Source organism: Rhinichthys klamathensis, unplaced genomic scaffold (genome assembly GCF_029890125.1).
Source record: "Rhinichthys klamathensis goyatoka isolate OS25496 unplaced genomic scaffold, OSU_Roscu_1.1 h1tg000223l_1, whole genome shotgun sequence".
NCBI classification, from domain to species: Eukaryota; Metazoa; Chordata; class Actinopteri; order Cypriniformes; family Leuciscidae; genus Rhinichthys; species Rhinichthys klamathensis.
Window position 1 is genome coordinate 206,213 of NW_026606747.1, and position 26,871 is coordinate 233,083.

At 36.7% G+C, this 26,871-nt stretch overlaps 1 protein-coding gene and 1 pseudogene across 2 annotated transcripts; one reads left to right on the forward strand and one right to left on the reverse strand.

The window, feature by feature from the left end:
- The first annotated feature begins 5,143 nt into the window (after nucleotides 1–5,143).
- On the forward strand, nucleotides 5,144–5,262 carry LOC130097759 (5S ribosomal RNA; annotated as a pseudogene).
- A 4,691-nt stretch (nucleotides 5,263–9,953) lies between these two features.
- panx1a (pannexin 1a) lies at nucleotides 9,954–24,590 on the reverse strand. 2 transcript variants are annotated; one of them, XM_056264668.1, is made up of 6 exons: nucleotides 24,146–24,590; nucleotides 20,803–20,927; nucleotides 19,278–19,486; nucleotides 18,503–19,004; nucleotides 15,982–16,138; nucleotides 9,954–10,012 (listed from the first exon to the last, which is right to left on the reverse strand). In XM_056264668.1, the coding sequence occupies exons 1-6, from the start codon at nucleotides 24,327–24,329 to the stop codon at nucleotides 9,990–9,992; spliced, it is 1,200 nt and encodes a 399-aa protein (XP_056120643.1). In that variant the 5' UTR covers nucleotides 24,330–24,590; the 3' UTR covers nucleotides 9,954–9,989. The 2 variants fall into 2 exon arrangements, with proteins under 2 accessions (XP_056120643.1, XP_056120642.1); XM_056264667.1 differs by having other exon boundaries at nucleotides 9,954–10,032.
- Between the last annotated feature and the right edge of the window lie 2,281 nt (nucleotides 24,591–26,871).

Here is a 26,871-nt window from a genome sequence, read left to right on the forward strand (position 1 = left end):
ACGTAAAATGATCCTCTCAGCACTATACTTATTACACCACAAAATAACATGCTCAACATTTTCTGGTACATTACAACTGTCACATTTATCAGAAATGCATTTTGCCACTAAAAACAAAGTTGACTTTAATCCAGTATGTCCAAGTCTTAGTCTTGCAAGAGCCACTTCCTCTTTTCTACACTTTCCTTTATATGATTTCACTGTGATTGATTTTTGTATATTATAATAGTGTCTTCCTTTGTTATCTGAGTCCCACTTCTTCTGCCACAAATCCCTCACTACCTTATTAATTAATGATTTAGCCTCACCTTTTCCAAATGGAACTTTCATAATATCATTCTTGTTTAAATTCAACGCTCTCTTAGCAATCTCATCTGCCTTCTCATTTCCCTCTACACCAGCATGAGCAGGAACCCAACAAAACTGTACATCAGTTCCAACTCTTTGTATTCTTAATAATGTTGTAAATATTTCCAACAATAAATCATCTCTAGAGGTTTCTTTTGAGTTTAAGCTACTAAGAGCTGCAGCAGAGTCTGAACAAATTACAACTCTCTCCGGCCTCACCTCTTCTATCCATTGTAATCCTAGGATTATAGCAGTAATTTCAGCTGTAAATACAGATACTCCATCATTAATTCTTTTGCAAATTACAACATTAAACTCTGGAATGTATACTCCTACTCCTACATGCTCACTCCTTGGGTCTTTAGATCCGTCAGTAAATATTGTCATGTAATTATAATAATTAATTCCCACATATTTATGAACCAAACATCCAATATTATCCACTTCCCTTTCAGCCCATGTTCTCTTTAGTTCTATAAGACGAAAGTCAACCTTGATCACTGGGAATATCCATGGAGGAACATTACCCCATACAGTATTTGGTCCATACTCTACCCTGTTTAGTCCATATTCCTCAGCTACTGTAGAAATATTCCAACCAAAACCTTTACATTTTCTTTGTTGTGTATACTCCCAGCAATCACTTAACACCTTTACAGCGGGTTGTTCCTCTCCAGATCCTTTTAGCTTTACCCAATATACTAATGATAACTTAGAACGTCTTAAATAAAGAGGTAACTCGTCAGCTTCTACCAGCAGCGCATTAGTAGGTGTTGTTTTAACTGCACCAATACTGATTCTTAAGGCTCTGAACTGAATTTTATCAAGTTTTTCCAAAATACTTTTAGCTGCTGCTCCATATACTATACACCCATAATCTATACACGACCGTATTAATGCCCTATAAATATCCATAAGTGAGAGTTTGTCTGCTCCCCATTCATACCCAGTAATTGCTCTCATTAGATTTATTACCTTTTTACATTTAGTTTCAATCTGATTAATATGATTCCTCCATATACATTTCTCATCAAACCATAGCCCTAAATATTTGAACTTTGTTACCCTTTCCATTCTTTGACCATATAATTTCAGTTGTACCGTATCTGTCCTTTTCTTTCTAGTAAAAAGCATGAAGCATGACTTTTCAATTGACATTTTAAATCCCCATTCATACGACCATCTTTCAATATTCAATATAGCATTCTGTATACTATTTGTCACATGTTTAATATTTTTCCCCCTTTTCCATATAGCCCCATCATCTGCATATAGTGACGATCCAATGTCTTTCCCAACGTTCATAAAAATATCATTTATCATAATATTAAACAGAATCGGGCTAATAGCACTACCTTGAGGGATACCATTTATAATATTAAAATCTTCTGACATAGCATCTCCAACTTTAACACGAAATATCCGATTAGTTAAAAAATCTAAAACCCAGTTGTAAAGTCTTCCACCAATCCCCATTCTCTGCATTTTAATCATTAAACCTTCTCTCCACATAGAATCATACGCTTTCTCTATATCAAAAAATACTATACTCATAACCTCTTTCACACCAATTGCTTTTTCTGCTTCATTGCTAACTTTCACTAATGCATCTATCGTAGATCTTCCTTTACGAAATCCACTTTGACATGGGCTTAACAGTTCTCTTTGCTCTAAATAATATGCCAGTCTACGAACAATTATCTTTTCTATCCATTTACATAAATGAGAAGTTAGTGCAATTGGTCTGTAGTTTCCTGCATTCACTAGGTCTTTACCAGGTTTACCAAAAGGTAATATCAGAGCACTTTTCCAGCTAACAGGTATTACGCCTTCTCTCCATATCTTATTAAACAGGTGTAATATGATTTCCAATGCTTCATCAGGTAGCTGTCTAAACATTACATAACATAATTGATCTTGCCCTGGGGACGTGTAACCACTTCCCTCTAAAGCCAGTTTCATCTCATGCAGAGTAAATTCCATATCAAGAGCCGAACCATCACAATCCTTTTTCTTTGTCACATCAGAATTATCTCTTAAAATTTCTTTTTTTCTTTGTTTGTGCATTTCATCCAAATGACTTCCACTATGCACACTTGCAAACTTCTTGCCTAGTAAATCAGCTTTCTCCTTATTTGTAATTGCCATATACTCTCCATCTCTCAATGCTGGGATATTAACCGATTTCCTTTTCCCACTCATTTTTTTAATCATTGCCCAAATATCACCCAATTGTACTTCACTGCCAATGGAGGAGCAAAACTGTCTCCAAGCACTCTTTTTGGATGACTTAATTACTTTCCTTGCCCTTGCTTTCTTCCTTTGGTATTCAATCACGTTATCTTGACTCAAATGTTTTCTTAAAATCCTGAACGCATGATTTCTTTCTTTAATAGCATTTTTACATTCATTGTTCCACCACGGAACCATTTTCTTTTTTTTCCCCTTTATTATGCTACTCTTAGGAATGCATGCTGATGCAGCACTGATAATCATAGCGGTTATTGTTTCTGTACATTTATCAACATCACCCTCCATTGATAATCTTTCAGAACTTTCAATACAATAATCTTTAAAAACTCTCCAATCCGCTTTACCAAAACACCATCTTTCTATTACATATTCATCCTGAATAAACACATCAAAATTCAAGGAGCATAATATTGGAAAGTGATCACTACCTATATTAGTATCATTCTTAACATTCCATTCACAAATATTACTAATATTTCCAGAGACTAACGTGAGATCTAAACATGAAACTGTATTTCTTATAACATTCACCCTAGTTCCACTTCCATTATTAAGACACACCAGTGATCTCTCCTCTATTAGTTCTTCAACTATTTCTCCATTATTATCAGTATGATCACTTCCCCATAGTGTATTGTGAGCATTAAAATCACCACACCAAATTTCTCTTCTGGTAACATTTTCTAAAATCATATGAAAATTGTGCATTGACAGCTTTTTACAAGGATTGTAATAGTTGACTATTTTGATATCTCCTCTGGGACTACAAATTTCTATTACTATGCATTCAAATTCATTTGGAACATTTATTTGTCTATATGCTATATTATCCTTAATAAATGTTACACATCCTCCACCTTGTTTATCAATTCGATCACATCTAATAGAATTATATCCTGGAATAACAAATTCCAGATGTGTTCTTAGCCATGTTTCTTGTAAACACATAACATCAGGTAAAACTTCCAACTCATCTACAACCTTCTTAAATTCTTGCCCATTCGCTATAAGACTTCTGGCATTCCATTGGAGTATAAGGAAAACCATGATCAAACTACTAATCACCTTGAGATACTCCATCATTGGAAGGATTCAACATCTCATGTATCAATTCAGCTGTAACTTCTTTAATCCCCAGAATTTCTATAGCTGCTTCTACAATGGTCTTGATTCTATCACTTTTTTTCTTTTGCTGTATCGCCACATTCACAACCTTACATATGAAAGTGATAAAATTTATTTTATCCACCATCATTGTATCCTCATTAATCTTCTGTATATATGGATTAGTTTCTAATTGACTCTGGTTTATTTCAACAGGCAAGGTCTCTATTTGCTGCTTCTTCACAATCTCTCTCTCATTGTTTACTTTATGTGCTGAACGGGATTCATTTATCACATTCTCCTTCACTTTTTTAAGTGCATCAGCATAGGATACCTGATTTGTTATTTTATATTTCTGCACCTCTCTAGCTTGTTTTTGAACAGGACATCCTCCAAAAGCAGCACTGTGTTCCCCACCACAGTTACAACATCTAATTTTTCCATCTTGACCACATTTTCCATAATCATGTTCTCCTCCACATCTTGCACATCTTTGCTTTCCTTTACATTGTCCTACCGTGTGTCCCATTCTTTGACACTTAAAGCAGCGCAAAGGAGCAGGAATAAATTCTCTGACATCATAACTCATATATCCCATTCTTACTCTTTTGGGTAACTCACGCTCAAACTCAAGGATTACAGATAAGCTATCCGTTCTCACACCATTTCTTTGAATTTGTATTCTTGTGGCTTTAACAACTTTTCCTCCTTTGATTTCTTGTATTATCTCATCCATTTTCATTGTCAAAGGAATGTCATAAATAACACCTCTGAGTTTTGCTGCATTTCCTGGGATATGAGCACTAATCCTTTCTCCGTTCAAAGTTTTTGCTTTAAGCAATTTATCTCTTTGTAATTGATCTTTGGCAAAAATCAAAACCCTCTTATTACTCAAGTATTTAGCAAACTTGATCTTACCCATTTCTTTTTCAATTGCCTTTGTAAGCTTAAGTGGATGGAAATGTCCTCCTTCATTTTTAAACGTTATCATCACTTTCCAATCAGTTTGTTCATCTTCCTTCTTCTCACTAGCCTTTGCTTTTTTAACCATATCACCCACCTCCACTCCGCAGACTGAGCTTCCTGAGCTATCATTCCTACCTTTCCTCTTTCTAGTTACATCCTTCCATTCCATATTGTCACTATCTCCGTCCGTTGTATCACCCATGATAGTTACATTCACGGTACAGTTGTTGCTACTCCACCAAATTACTCAAATGTTCGAGCAAAACAAGCTGACGTGAGGCGCCTACGTCCCTGCTCCAGGTTCGACCCACACCAGGCAGAACTCATCAGGCACACCTGCTGCCACTCACTCATACAGCCGAGACATGGGGGGGGCCACTACCTGAGAGAGAAAAGGAACACACCCCAAACCAAACACATGACCCTTAGGGGCGTAACACTTTCAAATAGCCCGATTTTGGCAGCAGATTTCACTTACAGCCATACCACCTTGAGCACGCCCAATCTTGTCTGATCTCGGAAGCTAAGCAGGGTCGGGCCTGGTTAGTACTTGGATGGGAGACCGCCTGGTAATACCAGGTGCTGTTAGCTTTTTAGTTTACTTCACTAATGTCCTAACCTTTCAAATAGGCAGATTTTGGCAGCAGATTTATTGATGGAGTGTTTTATAAGGAAACGACTTTAAGTGATCACAAAATGGTGTTAATGAGAATGGATTTTAAAAGAGAAATGAAGGAGTAGAAGCAGCAGTTGTAGTGTCAGAGAGTCGGAGAGTTAGAGCACTCTCATTGTCGTTATTGTGTCATATGTGTTAGGGCTGTATATTGTTACACTATATCAGGTTAGAATAGTTATTAATAATTAATATTTGTTATTATTAATTATAGTAGCTATATTATAGTCTTTGTATATTAATTAGATAAGATTATTTGGATTTTTATTAGCTTAGATTTTTGGATCTGGACTGCTTTTTTTATTGGATTGCCCTTTTGGATTTGTTTGCTTTTAATGACATCTTTCTTTTTCATGGTAATGGAGTCAGCAAGAAAGAGTCTCCCCTGTCTGGGCTCAACAGAAGCATCAGTATCTTCATGTATACCCACTGGCACTGACATTTTATGTTCCCCTGCATCCTCTGTTCCTTGTGAAAGGATAAAAATATATTGTAATCCTTCCTGCATCCACCCCAAACTGCAGTGTTTACTGCAGTTTACTTTATTACACTCCCTTGAGTCCCTCCACCATAAGCACTGCACTCAACACAGTCACTTTTGTTGTTCATACTGTCACTATCCAAATTTTTTTTTAAATACTTCATAAACTGTGTGTGTGACAGTTGTCTCTGTACAGGTAAACGCAGACAGAGAAAGATAAACGTTTTATTTCATTCCCAGGCAATGGACAAATGTCTGCACAGATCTCTTTATTATTGCAAATGAAAGGTTACAGAGACATTAACAGTGAGAATAAAACAGAGCTGGAGGGGGGCGGATCATTGGTTTAGAATGAATTAATTTGCCTGCTATTTCTTTGCACAGTAGCTAGGTGTCAATAGTGAGCAATGCTGAATGAAGCTTCGAGTAATGAACCTTTGGTTGAAGCAATGGCCTGCGAGGTCTCAGTGGTTCAGGAAGCCTCATCTTGCCATCACTAGGTAAAACAAGACAAGGCAGAGGATAACTAACTAACAGCAAACAAACGAACAGGATCTTCACAGGACACGTAACTAAGACACGATACTCACAGGTAACTAATCAATGACTCAACACGAAGCTAGAGCAATCACAGGCAGGACTTCACAGAGCATAACACCACAGCAGGTTTAACAACGAACCGACACAGGACAGCAAACACATGGGGATTAAATATGGGAACACTAATGACGAGGACAGGTGAAGGTGACTAGACAATATGACAAGACGAGGATAACAAGGGGGCGGGGTCACGTAACAAGACAACACAAGCACATGGCCCACAAAAGGCCATGTGCTTGCACACAAAACATGGGTCTGTCATGATCCTGCCACAAGACCAGGAAAAATCAAAGACATGATGGCAGAATCATGACAAGTAATAGTTTGAATAAAAATAAAAATACTCATACTGGGAATGAGAATACTTCTGGACTCAATATACCATCCTCGGGTTCCTTTTGTATATAATTATATATATATATATATATATATATATATATATATATATATATATATATATATACAAAGCCAAAACAAATAGGTGGATTTGGTACCCACTCTACCGGCTGAGTATTAAATATACAACTGTATTGTTTGTTGAATTGCAGGAAGGGTTGTATTACTGTAGTGGCTTGCATTATTTTGTATTATATTATGTTGCTTCCTGTTTCTTTTCTGCCCTTTTTCTTTTTTTTTCTTGTAATATTTTCTGCTACTATTGTGGATGTAATTTCTGTTTTTCTTGTTTGTTTGTTTGTTCAGCCAATGTACTCAGTTGTTGATTGTCTTTGATGTATAGGATTTTGGGTGCCATCCAAATGTATAGTAGAATGTGGAAATTGCTGTAATACAAACCTAAATAGTAATACAAAAATAAATGCTGTAGGCCTATGTAATATCTTTATATCTAAAACAATCTGTATTGTATAATGCATTATAATAATAAAGGTGACAACTTTTTTTATTCAAATAATTCAATAAACCTAATCATCACTTAGTACCTGGATAATGTCTGTGAATGTGTGCAGGAAAGACTGAGACTGAATGGGGCTCGTTTGCACTACAAAACAATAAAGAACAAACATTGAATGGATGCTTAGAAAATGACAATAAACATCAGTTAGCATTTTAGAGTCTTCTCAAAAGAGTTTTAGACTTCAGATTTGAAATAAAACATAGTCATGTGGCTTTAGCTGCAGTGCATTTCTAGATTAAAACAATGCCACCTTCAATTTTATTTTCATAAAGATGTTTCATAAAAATTAATTTCTAATAACTTTACAAAACTTTGAAGCTATAATTATACTTTTTTTTCATTGTGACAATAATTAATTCTGACTTTACAATAAACTGCCAAGTGTCTGATTTCAAATGAGACCATACTTATGCTTTTAGTGCAAAGGGTTCATGAACTGTATCTGTTTTAATTTGGGTATGCCATATATTGGGATTTTTTCAAAAGCTGGCTAACAGGTTAAACCTTTTTCACTTCAGCAATAATCTGACAAGTGCCGTCTTTAAAAAGAGACCAAAATTACGTCTGTGCTCCAAAGCATTTAAGATTTATAACAGTTTAAGTTTAACTCAAAAAGTGCATAAATGCATTATAACTACTGCATAAATATAATTTAGTACCATAAAATCCCCTAAAATACAAAATATTAAATAAAATACATTAACAAACTAAAATATAGTATAATCATTTCATTTAAAAAATATATAAATTCAGTACTAATATTAATAAATAGTATAATGTTGTAAAGAAATTAAAAATCCATTTTTAGTTGTCAAATAATTCCAGGTAAAGTTCACTCTCAACCAAATAAAATTTCATGAGGTAACACTTGCATCAGACAATCGTAGAAGTCTGTTCTGAATAGTTGATAACTACTGATAATGTGTAATCCAGAGCGAAGATAATTAAATTCTAGAGCAAAAGATTTGCAAGTGCAAGAGTTTTCAACATTTTATCTTATGCTTTCGGTGTCCACAAGGGATTCATTTTTAGCATTCGATGACCTTTTTAATTTGCAGTGAATGTTTTATAATAGTTATGTACAGGCTCGGTGTGACAAGATGGACCTCAAAATCATAGTCACAGTTGGAAAGGGTTCAAATAAGCAAAAAATGCTGAAAAGAACAAATAATGTGTAGGACCTGGAGGATTTTCTGAAAAACAGTGAGTAGTTTAACTGCTTTAGGTCAAGTAATCACAATTATCACAAAAAAAAAAAGCTGCGAATCATTCAAATAATAACCCAACATTATGAATCAAGCGTATGTCAATTTTTGAACGGGTTCATTTATATAAATTTAATTTTCTGTTGTGGACTATATTTAATCATCTATTATGTAAAAGTGTTTATCCAGGGCAGTACTAAATAAACAAGCAGCAATTTTTATAATCCCTCTTATTTTTATTTTTTAACATTTTACAGATTCTGTAAGATGTATGTAAACTGTACATAAGGAAAGTAAATGAAAGAATTCCAAAACTAGTGTAAAAATCAATCAACTTTATTTCCAGAGCAGAGAGAATATAAATCTTGTATTTTAAAAAAACAAAACAAAATGTCAGTATAAATCTTTGGCAGAAACCACAGATGATCAATGGTTTAATGTTTTAATTAATATCTCTTTCCACAAATCATATTTCAAAGAGAAGCTCTGTAGGTTACCATTTTCTTTCAGTTTATTAATTGTTTCCCCATTACCTTAGACTGAAAGAATCAGCCAGTGCTCAGACTGCTTCAACTGATTATTTTGAGTTGCAATTATGGGTGACAATGTAAACACGCATGTGAATGCACTGCCCGGCCAAAAAAAAAGAAGAAGAAAAAGTCGCCGTTTAGATTTAAATAGGAAAATGCTCAGGAGTCTATGATTGGATCATTTTTGCCGTGATTATTATGTTTCTAGCATGTTATATGTTTGGCAACAGGAAGACACATCATTGCCATATTCCAGGATGTCAAATTCAAGATTCATCAAGCTCAAAGTGTGAAAGAATGTTTGAGTGTCCAGACCTTAAATTCATTGAAAGTGTTTGGGATGTGCTGAGGAGACTTTACAGATTGCTGGACTCTTGCATTCTCAATACAAGATCTGGACCAAAAATGTAAGCAATAGTTTTTGGTCAGGATCTTGTATTGACAATGCAAGATAATAATCACTGCAATAATGATCCAATCAAAGACTCTTGAGCATTTACCTATTTAAAATTCAAACAGTGACTTTTTTATGGGGCCGGGCAATGTATATAAATTTGACCAGATCAGGCTAAATTGTTGTTACAGCGATAATAACAGAATAACTGTTCCACCGGATACATTTTCTGCAGTGAAAACGTTACTGCAATTGGTACTATAAAATCGAATGTGGAAAACTAAAGTAATATAAAACAGTTAGCACATCAGCCCCACAATAAGAAGAACCAAAATAGAATTTGCCTGCAATCTTAGTGGATCTTAGTTATGCATTTATGAAAAGACGAGACTTCCAGAGTTTCCCTCCTTTAGCCCAAATTGTATTCCTCCATGCTTTCCAGAAGTGATGATGGATGCCGTCTCTACAGACTGTAAATGGGCGATTCAGATCACCCTCTGGCGCACAACCTTCTCATCTTCATCTTTTTTCAAGCAGTCCCCCTGCAGCAGTGGAGAAATCTCTGAGGAAACACATGGATACAACACTTCTTTACTAGGGGTTTAACGATACATCTTTACATTGCTATATAAAAATGTGACTATGTATCGTTTTGATGTAAACAATATGATTTGCGATATTGAGTTAGTTTTATCCAAGGCTTAGCTTACTGTATTTATAAGGTATAATTCACCCATGAATGTAAATGTAAATTCGCCATCATGTCGTTTCAAACCTATAAGATATTAGTTAAACTTCCAAACACAAATGAAGACATTTTTATGAAACCTGAGAGATTTCTGTCCCTCCATTCAAAGTTTATTCCTCTAAAACTTAAAAGATCCAATAAACGTCATAAAGGCATCGTAAAAATAATCAACAGAGTGCAGCCTAACTGAAGAGACACGATGGCTTTATATGATGAACAGATTTACAAAAAAACAACATGAGAGTGAGTAAATGCAGAATTTACATTTTTGGATGAACTAACCATTTACAGTTTGGGAATAGTGATTTTGACATGCTTTCTTGCGATTAGAACTGTGATGGATTGCACTGACCATCTGAAGCGCACACTTGTCAAAGTAACCTGGACAGATTCAATGAAAGCCTGCGAGTGTACTGCGTGAATGTACGTTTACGGAGTTTCAGTGACATTACTACATTAAACTACTATATATAATGTTGAATATAATGTATAATAATGCAAATGGGGGAATATTTGTGAGCGCTGAAAATAATATAATAACAAAAAACATTATTTGAATTATAATAAAAAACAAAAGTATAATAAAAGTATCGAGAGATCAGTATCGCGATTTGTATCGAATCGTGACATGAGTGTATTCGTTACACTTCTAAAATTTACATTTGTTTACATCAAAGGTTCAGAGATCAATATAAAGCCTAAACTAAATCTGTTCTTCATATAAAGCAATCGTGTCTCTTCAAACAATTTAGACTAAACCGCTCAATTCGTATGGATTAGTTTTACGATCACTTTATGAACTTTTTGAAGTGTCATAGTGGTAGTTGCTTGGACAGTCAATGGAGGGTCAGAAATCTCTCATATTTCATTCAAATATTTTCATTTGTGTTTTAAAGATGAACGAAACGACATTGTTTTGGCTACATCTCTCAGGGCATCATCTTCCTGTAGCAGTGCTTCTCAAATCCCCCACCACCACATGCTGGATGTCTCCCTCATCTAACAATAGTGTGTGACCGATGAGGGAGACCTACAAAATGTGCAGTAATGAGGGGTTTGAGAAGCTGCTGTAGCATATACTTAATTCAGTGGATACACAACACCATAATCACAATAATACATAGCAATAAACCTGACCAGATTAACGGCAAAAATACTAATAAATTGTCTTTTCATTTTAAAGTTAAAGTATTTGACTGGAAGTGTGTGATTTGAAGCAAAAGAGCATACAAAGTGGATATCCAACTTTGATCTGAATTGAGCATGGCATGATGGATAGCATGTAAGCTGACATAAACCCCAATCAACAGGCCAGGGGTTTCTATTTTCACAAATCAGCATCTTTGGGAACACTTCACTAGAATGTGCTGCCCTCTTAAATGCCTTGTGAGCCCTATTTTTTTTGCCACATAAGAAACAGTTCCTGAACACAGGCATCTTCAGAGAGACAATGCCCGTCTTAAAGCAGCACTAAGTAGGAATTGCGTTTTTGTCAAACAGCGACCCCTAGAGTCGCTGTGGAGTACTTGTACTGTCGTGAATAGCACTCACGCAGAGATGGCTCACACTCACGGCCGGATCCCCTCCCCCTGTGCACCGGTACCTGTTCAGTAGGATGGACGCTGTAACGAGTGGAAATAAGGTATGGCCCCTTTAAGAGCTGCGTGCGCCCTGTTTAACCCTCTGGGGTTGGCGGTCTCGCCGGCGATACCAGCTCACTTTTTTCCTTATCAGTGCAAAAGAGACTCAAATTACTCTGTTGATTTTGATCTTACATATAAGTGTTGTACATCATTCGATCCTGTTAAGTTTGTATTTTTTTTGTGGAACCTCATAATAAAAACAAAGTGTTGTGCTTTTCACCTAATAAAGAAAAATAAACATGATGCGCGTTCTGCGTTCTCTCTGTCAGTGAAGTCCATTCTGAAACGCGTCCGAAAAATGAACTGTAACTCTGCAAATACTCAGTCAAACAGTTATACAGGCACACAGGCATGAAGCCTGAATTATCTTCTTTTAAATGAAGTAATTTATATAAAAAAAACACATTTTCTCATTTTATGTAATCTGTACGAAAAGAGAGAGATGATAGTCGTTCTCGTCTCAGCTCATTAACCCTCTGGGGACCAGAAACGCGCCGGCGCGTTTTGCTCGTTTTTTTTCACATAGCAGAAAAATAGACTTAAAGTACTACCATCATTTCTGTTCATATAGAGTTAAGAAATATGAGAAAATAATCTGTTAAATGTCTACTTTTTTATGTGCCCACATACAATCGAAATAAAATATTGTGCTTTTGTAAAATAAAGAAAATAAACAGGGTGTGCGTTCTGCCTCTCGGTCACCGTGAACTTTTTTTCTGGAGCACGTCTCTAATCTTCAACACAACTCAGCTAATACTATTCACCCAGCCATAAGCAATATATCTTTTAAATCATTTGAGTTTGTACTTTTAAATGATCCGATTCAAAACTAAAATTATTATTCTCCGTTTATGTCATCTATATAAAAAGAGAGACGTGTCAGCCCATCTCATTATCGTTCTCTCAGCTGATTATCTGTGGTAATGTGACACGCCCACGGAGAGCACGCGCTATTCAAACGCAAATATGTGAAGCAACACATTGAGACGCGTTAACGCCCATAAACTCTGAAAACACACATTATTTTTTAGTCAGATTAATCTACTGTCGTCTTGCGCGGCTATATGTGGAACAATCCTGGGACATTTACCACTGGGTTATTTTCACTTCGAGGATGAACAGATTCAGCTGAGAAGTAAGTGTTTTTTGCAAGTACTTTGTTCTAATCGCGATATAGAATAACGTAGTGTCTGTAAACGGAAAAATAGCATACTGTTAAATGTGAATCATGTTTGTGTCACACAGTTTGTGTGTGTGTGTGTGAATGAATGAATGAACGCACAGATACGCACTGTTACAGACTAAATAACAGACAACATTTCGTTGACTCGTTTTGGATAAAGTTTTTACTCTAAAATAGACATCAAATAAGCTTTTTTAGGAGTTTCTGCTCATATGTTAAATATATAGTATGTTTTGTCAATAAACTAATCAACTAAGATGTTATAGTGTTTGTTCAAGCTATATCAAAATAATGAATCCTCAACTTTGAAATATGTATGATCAAACTAAGACATTTATGGAGAAAGACAATTTTCTTTTCAAGATGTTTCCAACTCTAACTTTGAACTGAAATAAAACCATGTCTATATGGTGAAGGGTGTGTGATAGAAGTGTCCAGACGTATGCACCCTGTATTTTCCTTATAATATCCAAACAATCTAAAAGCCATTCTTTTTTAAATCTCCTCATTCTTTGTGCAAGGCTCCTGTAATGATATGGCCTGATAGCACCTAATAGGGCCATTATGGGAGGGTCTTTGTCTTTCTCAGGTGTGGAATGCCATACATATTAATGAGAGATCAAGCCTCCTGCATAAAGCTTTCTCAAACAAAACACGTCATTAAAAATGTAAAAGACTTTATTGACTTATCTGAATGAGTAGTCAGGATGATTCTCACATAGTTTTGGAGCAAATATTCTAGGCTATGTGATACAATTTTCAAAAGTCTTGTGAAGAAATAATCAATATGTGTTTTGTGGTCTTATTTCAGCAACTTTCATTTTTATTTTTTTCAATAACCACGCATAAACATTATTCTATTAAAAATACAAACATGTACATACATGTTGCTCAGATCTCATGGTAGCCAAGTTTGTGCTATATAGAGTGAATTTACACCTTTGCCATTAACATGTTTATAAATAACTGAAAAAAGCACAAATGTCAGTGCATGTCAAAACATCCCAAGGGCCCCAAAAACACTCTGGTCCCCAGAGGGTTAAAGTTAATTTGACCACGCCCACGGAGCGCGCGCTCTATTCAAACACAAATGCTCTGAGGCGATCCACGCCCACATCAGCTGGATAACCCACCGAAAGAGACTCATATTTACGACGCTGTGAGGAATAATACTATCTTAATAATAATCCTGGAAAAAATTACCTCAGAAGTGCAAGTAGTTTCATTTGGAGGAGCAACGGATCCAGCCGAGAAATAGGTACATTCTTTATTTTCAAGTGCTTTGTTCTAATCGCGATATGGAATAGTGTCTGTAAACAAAAAGACTTTTTGAATCGCGTTTTTGTGTGTGAATGAATGAACAGCTTTTACCTAACTATATTCCAATACTGAGATGAGTAAAAATCGACTGAAATATGTTGAAATAAAATATTTTTGTATAAGCAACGTATTAAACTGCAAATTAACATTTATATGTCCTAATCATAAAAACGATATGTTACATATGAAAGACAAGATGTCGTTTTTACTGTAAAATACTGCCACATCAAATAAGCTTGTTTGCTAAGATGTTATTATAGTGGTTGTTCGATTGTAGGCTATATTCAAACTAATTAATCCGCAACTGTGAAATATGTATGATAAAATGTATACTTTAGTATATACAAAGTAAGATTACATTTGAAATATAGTTAAAATTTTAATTGTTGTTGTAATTGTAACCTTTTTATTAAAATAGCAAAAATATATGTAGGCTACATATAAATAAATCTTAGGTAAATCTTAAAAGCTCAATATAAGCCTCCTCTTTAAATTATTTGTATTGTGTTTTATTAGTGACACATTTGGGATATATTCCCAAACTTTCTGTAAAAACAGTATGATAATTAACTGCACAATTACTAGAAATTTTTACATTTGATATTATACAATTTGCAAGCACAATTTGAAAAATAAATAAATAATTGGAACTGTGAACCAATTTAGTATTATATAGGCATATATATATATATATATATATGGTCATTGCATTCTTGTGGCTCAGTGACACACCTGAATGAAAGGGTCATTAGTATGCAGCTCCATTATGTGCTCATTATGCGGGCCCATTGTCTTCTCAGGTGTGAATCACAGCAGGTCACACCCCTGCGCATATTGCCTTTCAAAACAAAAAGTGTCATTTTTAAATTTAAACCAATCTATTGTTTTATGTGAATGATAAGGCAGGATGATTTTCAGATCATTTTGAAGAAAAAACTCTAGGCGACAACATCCATTAGTCAAAAGTCTTGTGGACAGATATTTAGTATGTTTTTTGTGGCCTTATTTCAGAAACTTTAAGTTTTAGTTTTTTCAATAACCACGCATAAACAATATTCTCTCAAAAATACAAAAATGTACATACATGTTGATAACACATTATGGTAGCCCTGTTTGTGCTAAATAGAGTGTAATTACACCTTTGCCAGTAATATGTTTATAAGCAACTGAAAAAAGCACAAATGTCAGAGTATGTCAAAACATCTCAAGGACCCCAAAAACACCTTGGACCCCAGAGGGTTAACTGTCGGCAGTCTGTATTGTATGTGCGCCTCGAACACCACATGTATACGGCGCCGGGTTATTTCTGTTTGATGCTTATTTTATCAGATCTTTTTTGCCGTAAAGCAATTCGTTACATCGCGAGACCTGATATCACGCGACACTTCCTGATGCTGCGGCCGGCGAGCCGCCGGCTCAAAGTTGCAAGTGTGTTTTTTCCACTCACATGCGATAAAGGGGGTGCGAAACGACCACCAGTCAACCCGAAAAGAGTAATATAACCATTCCAATGACTCCGAAGCTGTTCGGTTGAGGTAAAAAACCTGCATAGTTCACCTTTAATATGTGAATCTGTATGTAAATCAAAAGGTAACAGTAATCAGCAAAAACACATACCTTTCATCTCTGTGTCACCATTGTTGGTGCTGGAGATTTTCCTGTCCTTTTCTAGCAATCTGCTGTCCACCACATCTGTTTTTACCTGTCCCAGTGTCTGCAACAGCAGCATGGTGTCAAAAGACTCGTCTCCCCCTTCTTTTAACAGCTCTAACACCTGCATACAGAGCACACATATTACAAGACGTTCTCTAGGAAACCAAAAAATAAATCAATTCTGATAGTCAAACAATAGATCAGATTCGTTCAGTCAGCTTTTAAAATATCCAGAATAATAGTCGATATAAAATAACAAATGCATTAATACAATTTACTAATACTTTAAGTATGGTTCACTTCAAGTTGAAATTACTTATAAATTCAGGAACACAAATGTACAATAATTAATCTGTAAATTAAGCAACAGTTGAACAAATTCATCAGTGCATTTGATGAAGCATTTGACCTCCTTGCAGTCAAGCTTTTGACGTATTTGCTGCTAAATGGAGCTCAATTTGAAGTTTCAGTTTCATTTTATTGTGATGGTCCCTTTAACACATTCTGTTGACTATGTAACGTTGCACATACATGTCTCAGAGTGTTAGTAGAGTATTGGTAGACTGGTAGGGTTAGGGTTAGAATAAGTTGACTAATGTAGTTGCAAAGTTACTTATAGTCAGTATAATGTCTGTTGAGGACCATCACAATAAAGAGTTGGCAGATATTAAGACAGTCTACTAATACTCTAATGAGAGTTGATTGACATGTAGTTGCAAAGTTACTTATAGTCAACAGAAAGTTCAAAAGGGACCATCAAAATAAAGTGTTATTGAAGTTTCAAATATGCAGATGTTCTTCTGATGTTCAGCGCTGATAGTGATAAGGCCGTTTCACACTGAGCACGATGCGATAAAGCTAAGCGAATCGCAGACGAACAGAGCTTTCTCACTGAACGTGAACCGACTGATTGCCTTCACGATAGAGGGCGCTGACCGAGAACACGTGTCCTCATGCATTTATCTCGTAGGATTCCCCATTTGGCTTTAACCTCGTCCGCTGCACAACATACAACAGTAAGTTAAGATCAAGTTTGATACTACACAGAAACCATCACGGAGTGTGTGTTATCACTTCAGACTGTGATCTAAAGTGGATTTTGATTCGTTAATGGGCAGAAGTACATTAATTGTAGTGGTTTACAACAAACTGAATGCTACACCTGCTTAGCATTTCTTATGTAAGCATTTCTCGTTCTTTATTGATATAAAAAACACCGCATGAAAAACACATCCAGAACATTATCTATGTTCAGAAACGTTGTTTATGAACCGTGCGGAAATCTGAAATGAACACAACGTCGTCTTTCGGAAGGGCAGGAGTTATGATCACATAATATGATTGACAGCTCTAGAGCGAATGAGCTCTCTGACTCATGGAAAATGAATAGAAAATGATCATTTATATTAAGAGCATGTAAGATTAAATCTGTTCTCAGACGCCAATAACACTCAACATCATTCTCTTCTCTCTTCCAGAATACCTTTCTTCAGTGTTTACACAGGTTTTCAAAACAGCACCACCACTCTCACACTTTTGTGTAACAGCAGAGGCTCGGATAAGCTCAAATCGAATTGGACGGTTCGTTTCATCGTGGGGCGATGAAGAAAAGAATCGGACACACTGGTCAAAAAATATTGCTTGGTCACGCTCAGTGTTGCCAACTTAGTGATTTTTTTTTTTAGAAAACGCCTGGGGGCAAATCTAGCTGGCAGACGCGATGGACTTACCACTTTTCTGCTTCTCCTTTGTTTTATATTTAAAGAAAATAGTTTGACCATTTTAATTTCCATTCTTCTCTTGTGCTTATCTAGCCTGGGAAAACCCAGACAACTTCCGGCAAATTTAGATTTGCTCTGAAAGTTAGTCTGGCAAAGGGCTCATTCAAGCCCATTTCCAATCCGTCGAAATCGAGGCACCAATCAGAAGCGTTGGGGCGGGCTTTACACGATGACGACAGCGCTGGGATTTTGTAGCCTACATTACAAAGATGGATGCCGCCGTCGAACATCACTCGTTCGAATCAGCTATCGGGTCTGTTTTAAGCCATTCGAATGTTTCCTTTTTGTTAAAAACCGAGCAAAGAACAACACTCGGAGATGTTTCTCCGCCGCTCTGCATACGTCATCTCCTTCATCGCTCTGATTGGGTTTAGGTCTATCCGCGACGCCCGTTGGTGACGCCCCTCTGGAAATGATTTGTCTATGACGCTTTGGCAGACCATAACTCAGTTACAACTGAGAATGGTCTGGTTTTAACCAGGCTAGTGCTTATCACTTGTATTACTCACTATCACAGAGCTTTAGTTCATCCAGTTTGCCTGACACTCTTCTACATAATTATAACAAATTCGAAATAAATGACTTAAAGTTCAAATACTTTTTCAAAATGAATCTGAGATTAATCGACCAATTAAAAGTTAATTTAAATGAACACCCCGTATCCAGAGTCTACACAACAAATAGAGCAAACCTGATCAACGCACCTTCAGGCACTTATAACTCTTCAGCTCACTGAGGTTCTCTTCCAGAAACAGCAGGTATAACGCAAGATCATCCCAGGTCGCCTGTCCAAACTGCATTACCCCTAATGTGGGCAACATCTCGTAAGGCTTCAAGAACCCCATGCTCCTCCTGAATGGAACCAACATGGCGTACAAGCACAAGGGCAACAGCAGCAAATACACACACAGATTTATGTAGCTCAGGAGCTGAAAGACGCCCACGGCAACCAGCTTGCACTGCATGGCCGGAGGGACCGAGGAGTCGTTGATCACCACGCCAGATCGAATGTCACATTGAAACTCATCTGTGATGGAGAGACGGATGTAATAGCAAAGGTAGATGCAGGCTAATATGAGGGCCAAGAAAGTGATGGTGCGGCAGAGGAGGTATCGGACCAGTAATCCTCGAGAGAAGCGTTTGGTCCTCAAGTATTGTTCCACCAGAGGATATTTAAAGCAGCTCTCGGTAACGTCTATCACAGAGCTAAAGAAAGAAAAACACATGCAAGCATAACAGGATTTAAATGTTACAGGAATGTAATGGGAATGATTGGTGAGAGGTTATGGTAAGTGTGAAAATGGCAGAGATATTTCTAGAAAGCTACTGATAGAAGGTTAGTCTGTGTATGCGTGCCGATAACTCTGGCGGAGTGAAGCCATGTGACTGTGTGACAGCTCTGTCAGTGTAAACCCAACACCCTGAACCGTCACGAAGGACCACCAGGCATGTTCTCTGCTCTTTGCGTGTTCAGTTCACCTGTATGAGCCCACACGGCCTGACTGCGAGTCCTGCTTCCCTGCAGTGTGAAGGCATTTGGCCAGTTTAATGGCTCTGTTGTAGGAACGGTCCAGTTCTTCCATTATAAAGGTCAGATCAGAAGAAAGCACAGGGGCTCCTGTGAACCGCCAAAACAACGCTGGCATGTAAACTGATATTGCCACCAGCAACAGGATATAAGGAAAGAACTGCAGAGAGAGGGAGAGGGGTTACATTTTAAAGGCTCATTTGTCCTAAAACACATGAATGATAATTTTGATCATCATGATTTCATTTTTCTTTATTATAATATTATTATTATTATTATGAGGTGAAGGTGGATTTTGTGAATTCTATGACTAATCTCTTAAAGGGATAGTTCACTTTGAAATTATTTTTTGGTATGTTTTAGCTTACCTCAAGGGCATCCAAGATGTAGGTGTCTTTGTGTCCACAGTAGTTTCAATTTTGATATTTTTAGGTCAAACCGTTCTTGTCTGTCAGTCATATAATGCAGGTCTATGGTCACCACCTCAAAGAGCATGCACAGAGAAGTCCAAATTAAACATGATTTAATGACTCGTAAATGTAAGTACACATTGATGGCCTAAGACACGAAACGAGCGGTTTGTGTGAGAAAACGAACAGTATTTATATCGTGTTTACCTCTTGTAGCGCACAGACCGAAGCGCCGGCGCCCTCAGATCACTTGGACGTGGCTGTGGTTACAAGAGGTAAAAACGATATAAATACTGTTCGTTTTCTCACACAAACCGCTCGTTTCGTGTCTTAGGCCATCAATGTGTACTTACATTTACGAGCCATTAAATCATGTTTAATTTGGACTTCTCTGTGCATGCTCTTTGAGGTGGTGACCATAGACCTGCATTATATGACTGACAGACAAGAACGGTTTGACCTAAAAATATCAAAATTGAAAATACTGTGGAAACAAAGACACCTACATCTTGGATGCCCTTGAGGTAAGCTAAAACATATCAAAAATTTATTTCAAAGTGAACTATCCCTTTAAGCCTCTTTATACTTCTGTATGTTGAGAAAACCATTATTTTAACAATTTACTCGAGTAATGCACAAATTCCACATTTAATCAACAAGGAAAATGAATGATTGTTTTTTAGGGGACCATCAAAATAAAGCGTTACCATAATAATTTCTTCTCTCTTTTTTTATGTTAAACAATCGAGCTTCTATTTTGATGAAAAACTTATAAATGCTTCTCATTAGTTGCAAGTTGCATGTCCAAATGTGCAGTGTGTAAATGAACACAGTGCTGCACTTCACTCTCAAACACACAGCATATATTTTTAATTAAACCACAGCCTTTGTGATTTCATAATCACTGCATGTAAATGCCAGTGAAATACATCGCTTATGGAATTTTACCGATTACTCGACACAGGTAATGTAGGATTTTTTTTAATCGAGTAATCGTGACAGCCCTAGACTACAACACTAAGGACAACTAGGTAAAAGGTGTGAGAACATGTTCTTATGGCTTTACCTTGTGCAGCCACAGTGGCAGGCCTCCCGTGTCCTGCGTTTGCACTGCCGCCCAGCAGTACGAGTCCACATAACCAGCCTGACGCCACGAGAACTTTGTAGGGGGGAAACAACTAATCTGTGTACCTAGAAAAAAGAGAATCAACAGTTTTACAGTAGATGGAGACTAAGTGTGTGTGTGTTTTGAGACTGAGACAGAAATGCATTGGGTGTATTATCAACAGGAGCTTATGTGAAATATTGATCTTCCTCAGTGTTGGGCAGTAATACGTTAGTAGTAACACATTACAGTAATAATATTACTTTTTGCAGTAACAAGTAGTATAAACAATTACTATTTCAGTAATAATATTACAGTTACCATCCATAAAATAGGCTAGCTTGTTACAACATAATTTTTGTTGCCTCAACCAATTTTAAATCCACCAATCCAACCATAGATTCATTTTCGTAACATTCAAGACTTGTACATGTGACGTCACCATTGCAGCAAACTAGCTTGAACGATAGAAAAGCTTGCATTTAGCAGCTGGAATTTTTGCCATTACTTTGATTCTGTCAGGAGAATAGATCACCATTGTCAAATGCAAGTTGTGGCATTGCTTTACTCTGGCATTACACGGTTTGACCATCCACATCCCTTTGATTCCTATGTACACACCTATTATCAAAAATCCTTCAAGAAAACTTTTTTTTTCTTATTATAGCTACAGTTAGAATCAAGCTACTCGTGACAATTTATAATATTAATACTACCCTTACTCAAAACTCACTGTAAACCACCACTGTGTTTGTAATAACTTCCGATTGTGATCTAATGTAGATTTTGGTCATATGATTAGGTAGAAATTATGTTGTTTGTAGCATTTAGAATAACCTAATCACTACACGCTTAGCATTTCTCATGTAAACATCCTTTGTTCAATGTTAAAATCATTTCAACACTTTTTTTAATTCATGAATGAATCAGTGTTTTTGAATATATGTATTACTTGAAGGAACGTTTAAGGACTCACTCAAAGCCAATCCCTTACTGCCACCAAGTGGCGTAACAATGCACTGCCTGACAGCCTGTCTAGAAGCAGCTGAGACAAACCTGCGCTGATACTGGTGAAATATCAGCAGTTCAAGAGAGCCTGACTATTATACAAACAATAGCCCAACAAGCTTATTGTCAGGTTTATGTTCCGTTATGTGGAACCTTATTTTGACAATCAGTTGTTTCCTCGCTCTGTTTAGTTTTGGTTTCACTGGTTACTGATTAGATCCTCGTTAGTTTAGTCTAGTTTACTTTCCATTGTTCTTGCCCTGTTTATATTGCCCTGTGTTTCAGTTGTTCTTTGTCAGTTCTCGGTTATGCACTGTGTGGTTTGCGTTGTTCTCCTGCGTGATCATTCAGAGTGTTTGGATAATTAATAAAGCCTCTTTTGTTGTTGAATCTCCCTCATCTTCATGCCTTCGACCACATCGAAATACTTATTTATATAGGAAAAAAAAGATAAAAAAATGGTGATAATATCGTATATCGAAATTCCGTCACCGCGACATCCCTAGTAATAATAGTGTTAGTATTATTATCCGTCTGTTGTGCACAGCTGCGCATTCATGAGACAATGTCAGCACAGCAATTCACTCGCACAAGAGCACAATTTCAAGAAATCAAGATAAATATCTGTATTTTGTTCCGGTTGTTGTCACAATAACAAAAGGTTCCTGCATTCACAACTGTCATTCTGAATGTTATCTAATTATTGTTCTGGTCCAGAGATATTCACCTCAGAGTAGAAAATACACACACTCTTTTGGTTTTCTAGGTGTTGTCTTTTGAGTAGTTTTTTATAATTAATTTCTTGATTTCTCAAAACACTGCACTTGTGTGCTTTACTCGGGCGGGTGGAGTGGTGCGCTAATACGAAAGTCATGATTTTCGCAAACAATAATTTCAATTTTGTTTTGTTTTTCTTTTCACCAGCCCCTATTGCATGTCCTCAGAACACTTTGGTATGAATAGCATGGAATCGTTCTGAGACCATTTTTTATTTTTTTTCTCCTTTTGTGGTCTGAAAAATAAAGTCATTATGTTCACGTTCCAATAGGAGAGAGGCGTGCCAAGCATGTTCATGAGAATCATGTGGCTTTGTCGAGCACAACTCCTATAGCTGCATTTTAAGTGTCTCCCATCCAAAAATCCCAATGAGATTTGACACTTTTTATAAGGATACTTTTCAGCTTTCAAATTCTTCCCATTTTATCATGAAATTAAAACACATGAAACATTTCAAATATATATCAATATTGAATTATGTAATAATGTCTACTGTGAAACCATGATATGTTTTGAGACAATTATCATACCATAAAAATCACATTCCATTGCAACCCTATTATTACAATATAATTATTTGGTTACGGTTTATTTTTAGGTGCTCTTGTTAGAGTAATTATACAATTAAGTAAACAGTTGCTTTATATAATGAACAGATTTAATTGAGGCAAATTATTCACACTTAAACATTGATTGATGCATTCATGTAGCCTAGAGCACATCAAATATGGTCAACCGAAGCTCAAACGTAACGTTAGGTGCTTGACACTTTTGTTCTGACGTGACGCAAACCCGTTTGAGCTCCCATAAAAACCAGTGAGGGTTTGGTCTTGCACATCAAACAATTCCTGAAGAGTATATCACTATTTGCACTTGTAAACAAGATTTTTTGTTGTTGCTGTAAACACTATTAACAGCAGCATTTACATCAGCAGCATTTACATTTTTAAGATTTACATGTGTAACTTACATCACCTGCTGGGCTGTTCTGCCATTTTTAAATTTCAATCAATGTTTAATCTTCATGCCATAGTTTCAGAACTTGGTATATTACAGAGATTATATAAAAATACGTTAAAACTTTTGAATACAGATGTGTGAGATGACTTGCTGTAATAACATAACATTCAGCATATCTGTGCTGTCACCCACTGAACTTCATCAAAAGGTCATGCATGCGCCAAATAACTCTGAAGCATAGTATTATTATACATATATTTAAGTTACTTAACCTGTTTTTTTTTTTTTTTTTACCCTCAGGAATGGGGTGTATACCGTTGCAGTACAATTTAGTCAATGTGGAAACATGTGTCATTGCTTATGCTATACAAAAAAATATTGTATAAAACAAAAGCATAGGATAAAATACTAAGGGAAAATACAAAATGCAGTTCAGGTCATGCATTTACGTTACTGCACTTAACACTGAATAGATCAGAAAAAGTAACTTAAGTAACTAGCAAAACATGACTTGCATAAGATCTCTGATGATGATGATGAGTGTGAGGGAATCACTTACCGACAGACACTTCCTGAGCGAAGGCTAGAGAGATGAGAAGCAGAGGCAGACCCACCGCGATACAGGTGACCATCTTATCCAGAGCCAGCTCTAACCTGATGCCTTTATACTTGTTCTCAGACGCGGGCTCCTTCAACACGAAATCCGAGAACACGTACTCTGTGGCGGCGTGCGCTATAGCCATGACTTCCCTCTGTTATCATCCATCCATCTAATCACAAACATATAAGTTATCTAACTTTCGATTGATTGAAGAAAGCGGGTCACTGTTCAAAAGGTCCTCATCCCCTGAACAGGCATTGAATTGTAAAAAGCTTTAAGTATGAACGGATACAGTAATTGGCTTTAAATGTGAAAACGCAAACAACGACACTATTTCCGAAAGCATTTCTTTGTTGTTTTCGTGTTGTCCTTCTTCGTTTTCTATTTCTTCCTCTTCTTCTTCTTGAGTTTTCTTGGCGGTTGGCAAACCAGCTTAAAGTTGCTTTGCTGTCATCTACTGGACAGGAGTGTGGATCAGAAGATTCGGCCCCAATATTAACCACAGGACAAGGGGGAAGGGAAAATAATAATAATAATTAACCTTTTATACTTGCTCCATCATGCCTGTTTCTTTCAAAAGTTTAATTAAATGTGTATTTCCTCAATGCTGCTCCAAGAATGTTTTTTTAAAGTGAAGTTTAGTTTTCACTTTAAAAAAAAACTTTTAATTCATCTGTTTGATTCTAGTTCATTGTTGCAATGTATGCATAACATTTGCATGTGTATCTAATAGGCTAAATGAAGTGTCTTGTGTGAAGTCTCCCCTTGTGTGTCCTATTCTTGAGTGATAACCCTTTCTTCAGATCTCTCTTTCAAAACCAACAGAGCTTTGCATATTATACAAAAGTCTTCCTGTGTCATTTATTAATATCCCAATATTCCTGCCATATTTTTCTGAGTTTGATCTTTGGTCTATGATTACTGGCAACAAATAACCAGCAGCTTCTGTAACGTTATTTTATACCACCGTAAAATTACTGTAAAACTAACTACAGTATTTTTAAGCATAGGCCTATTGTAAAATAAAGTACAGCATTATACTGTTATTATTTGATTAATTTTACTGCTACACAATGATCAGGACTGCCAACTCTCACGCATTGACTGTAAGACTCACACAATTGACCCTTTTCCATCCCAGATAGCACAAGTCTATTTGATGTGATGTTTACATCTGGAAGACTTATTTTTAAGAGTGTTTGCTCATCTGCAATACGTCTATAGGACGTTTCCTGTCAGATGTCAAATAGACGTTTAGAAGATGTCTTTAAGATGTAATGATTTAGAATGCATGTTAAACTGACATCTTCTAAACGTCTATTTGATATTTCTAAACGTTCTATTCCAGAAGGCTAACCCGCTCCACGAAACATAACAAACTGTTCCAGCCAATAACCAACAAGAAGGATTTGGGGGGTTAGTGCGCGGATGAGGAGGAGGGAGGGTCTAGCGAGCCTCCGTTTTGTTTGACAATACTTTAAACGTCAACAAGAAGTGACGTCACGCGACATCGCTTAGAGCACCTTTAAAGGACAAGTTCGGTATTTTACAATTGAAGCCCTGTTTCAAGATCGTTTCTGATGAAATAGAACGGTTAAGATTCAAATTTGGACACATGCTGCTGTCCCGAGAAATTTCGGTTTCTGTGGTTGCACAATGGTTGCATAGGTGCACAGAAACAATCCTTCCTAAAACGCATTAAACTTTAGTTTACAAAAACGTTAAACTCACCGAGTGGTCAGGGGTGTTCACTGATATGCTCACACAAAAATCGTTGCAAAAGATGCTTTCCAACAGGTTTTATCGAAGTTTTTGTCCAAGTCAAGTCAAATGGAGTTGTTCAAAAACTACGATAAAACCTGTTGGAAAGCATCTTTTGCAGCGATTTTTGTGTGAGCATATCAGTGAACACCCCTGACCACTCGGTGAGTTTCACGTCTTTGTAAACTAAAGTTTAATACGGAGCCCCCCTAGTCCCACTTTGTCAAAAAAAAATGATTATAACTATCTCGTGGCCTCAAGATAAGTAACTCGTGGCCTCAAGATAGTAACTCGTGGCCTCAAGATACTATCTCGTGGCCTCAAGATAAGTAACTCGTGGCCTCAAGATAGTAACTCGTGGCCTCAAGATATTATCTCGTGGCCTCAAGATAGTAACTCGTGGCCTCAAGATATTATCTCGTGGCCTCAAGATAGTAACTCGTGGCCTCAAGATAGTAACTCGTGGCCTCAAGATAGTAACTCGTGGCCTCAAGATATTATCTCGTGGCCTCAAGATAGTAACTCGTGGCCTCAAGATAGTAACTCGTGGCCTCAAGATAGTAACTCGTGGCCTCAAGATATTATCTCGTGGCCTCAAGATAGTAACTCGTGGCCTCAAGATAGTAACTTGTGGCCTCAAGATAGTAACTCGTGGCATCAAGATAGTAACTCGTGGCCTCAAGATAGTATCTCGTGGCCTCAAGATAGTATCTCGTGGCCTCAAGATAGTATCTCGTGGCCTCAAGATAGTAACTCGTGGCCTCAAGAGATAGTATCTTGATAGTATCTCGTGGCCTCAAGATAGTATCTCGTGGCTTCAAGATAGTATCTCGTGGCCTCAAGATAGTATCTCGTGGCCTCAAGATAGTAACTCGTGGCCTCAAGAGATAGTATCTTGATATTATCTCGTGGCCTCAAGATAG

Bases quoted from the DNA above. Each gene is read 5' to 3' on its own strand.
- panx1a (XM_056264667.1), bottom strand. From the start codon at position 24,329: ATGGCTATAGCGCACGCCGCCACAGAGTACGTGTTCTCGGATTTCGTG. The intron at 19,487-20,802 runs GTAAAGCCATAA...CTCTCTCTGCAG, and splicing joins TGCCACTGTGGCTGCACAAG to TTCTTTCCTTATATCCTGTT. The intron at 16,139-18,502 runs GTGCGTTGATCA...CTCTGTATGCAG, and splicing joins AGAGTTATAAGTGCCTGAAG to GTGTTAGAGCTGTTAAAAGA.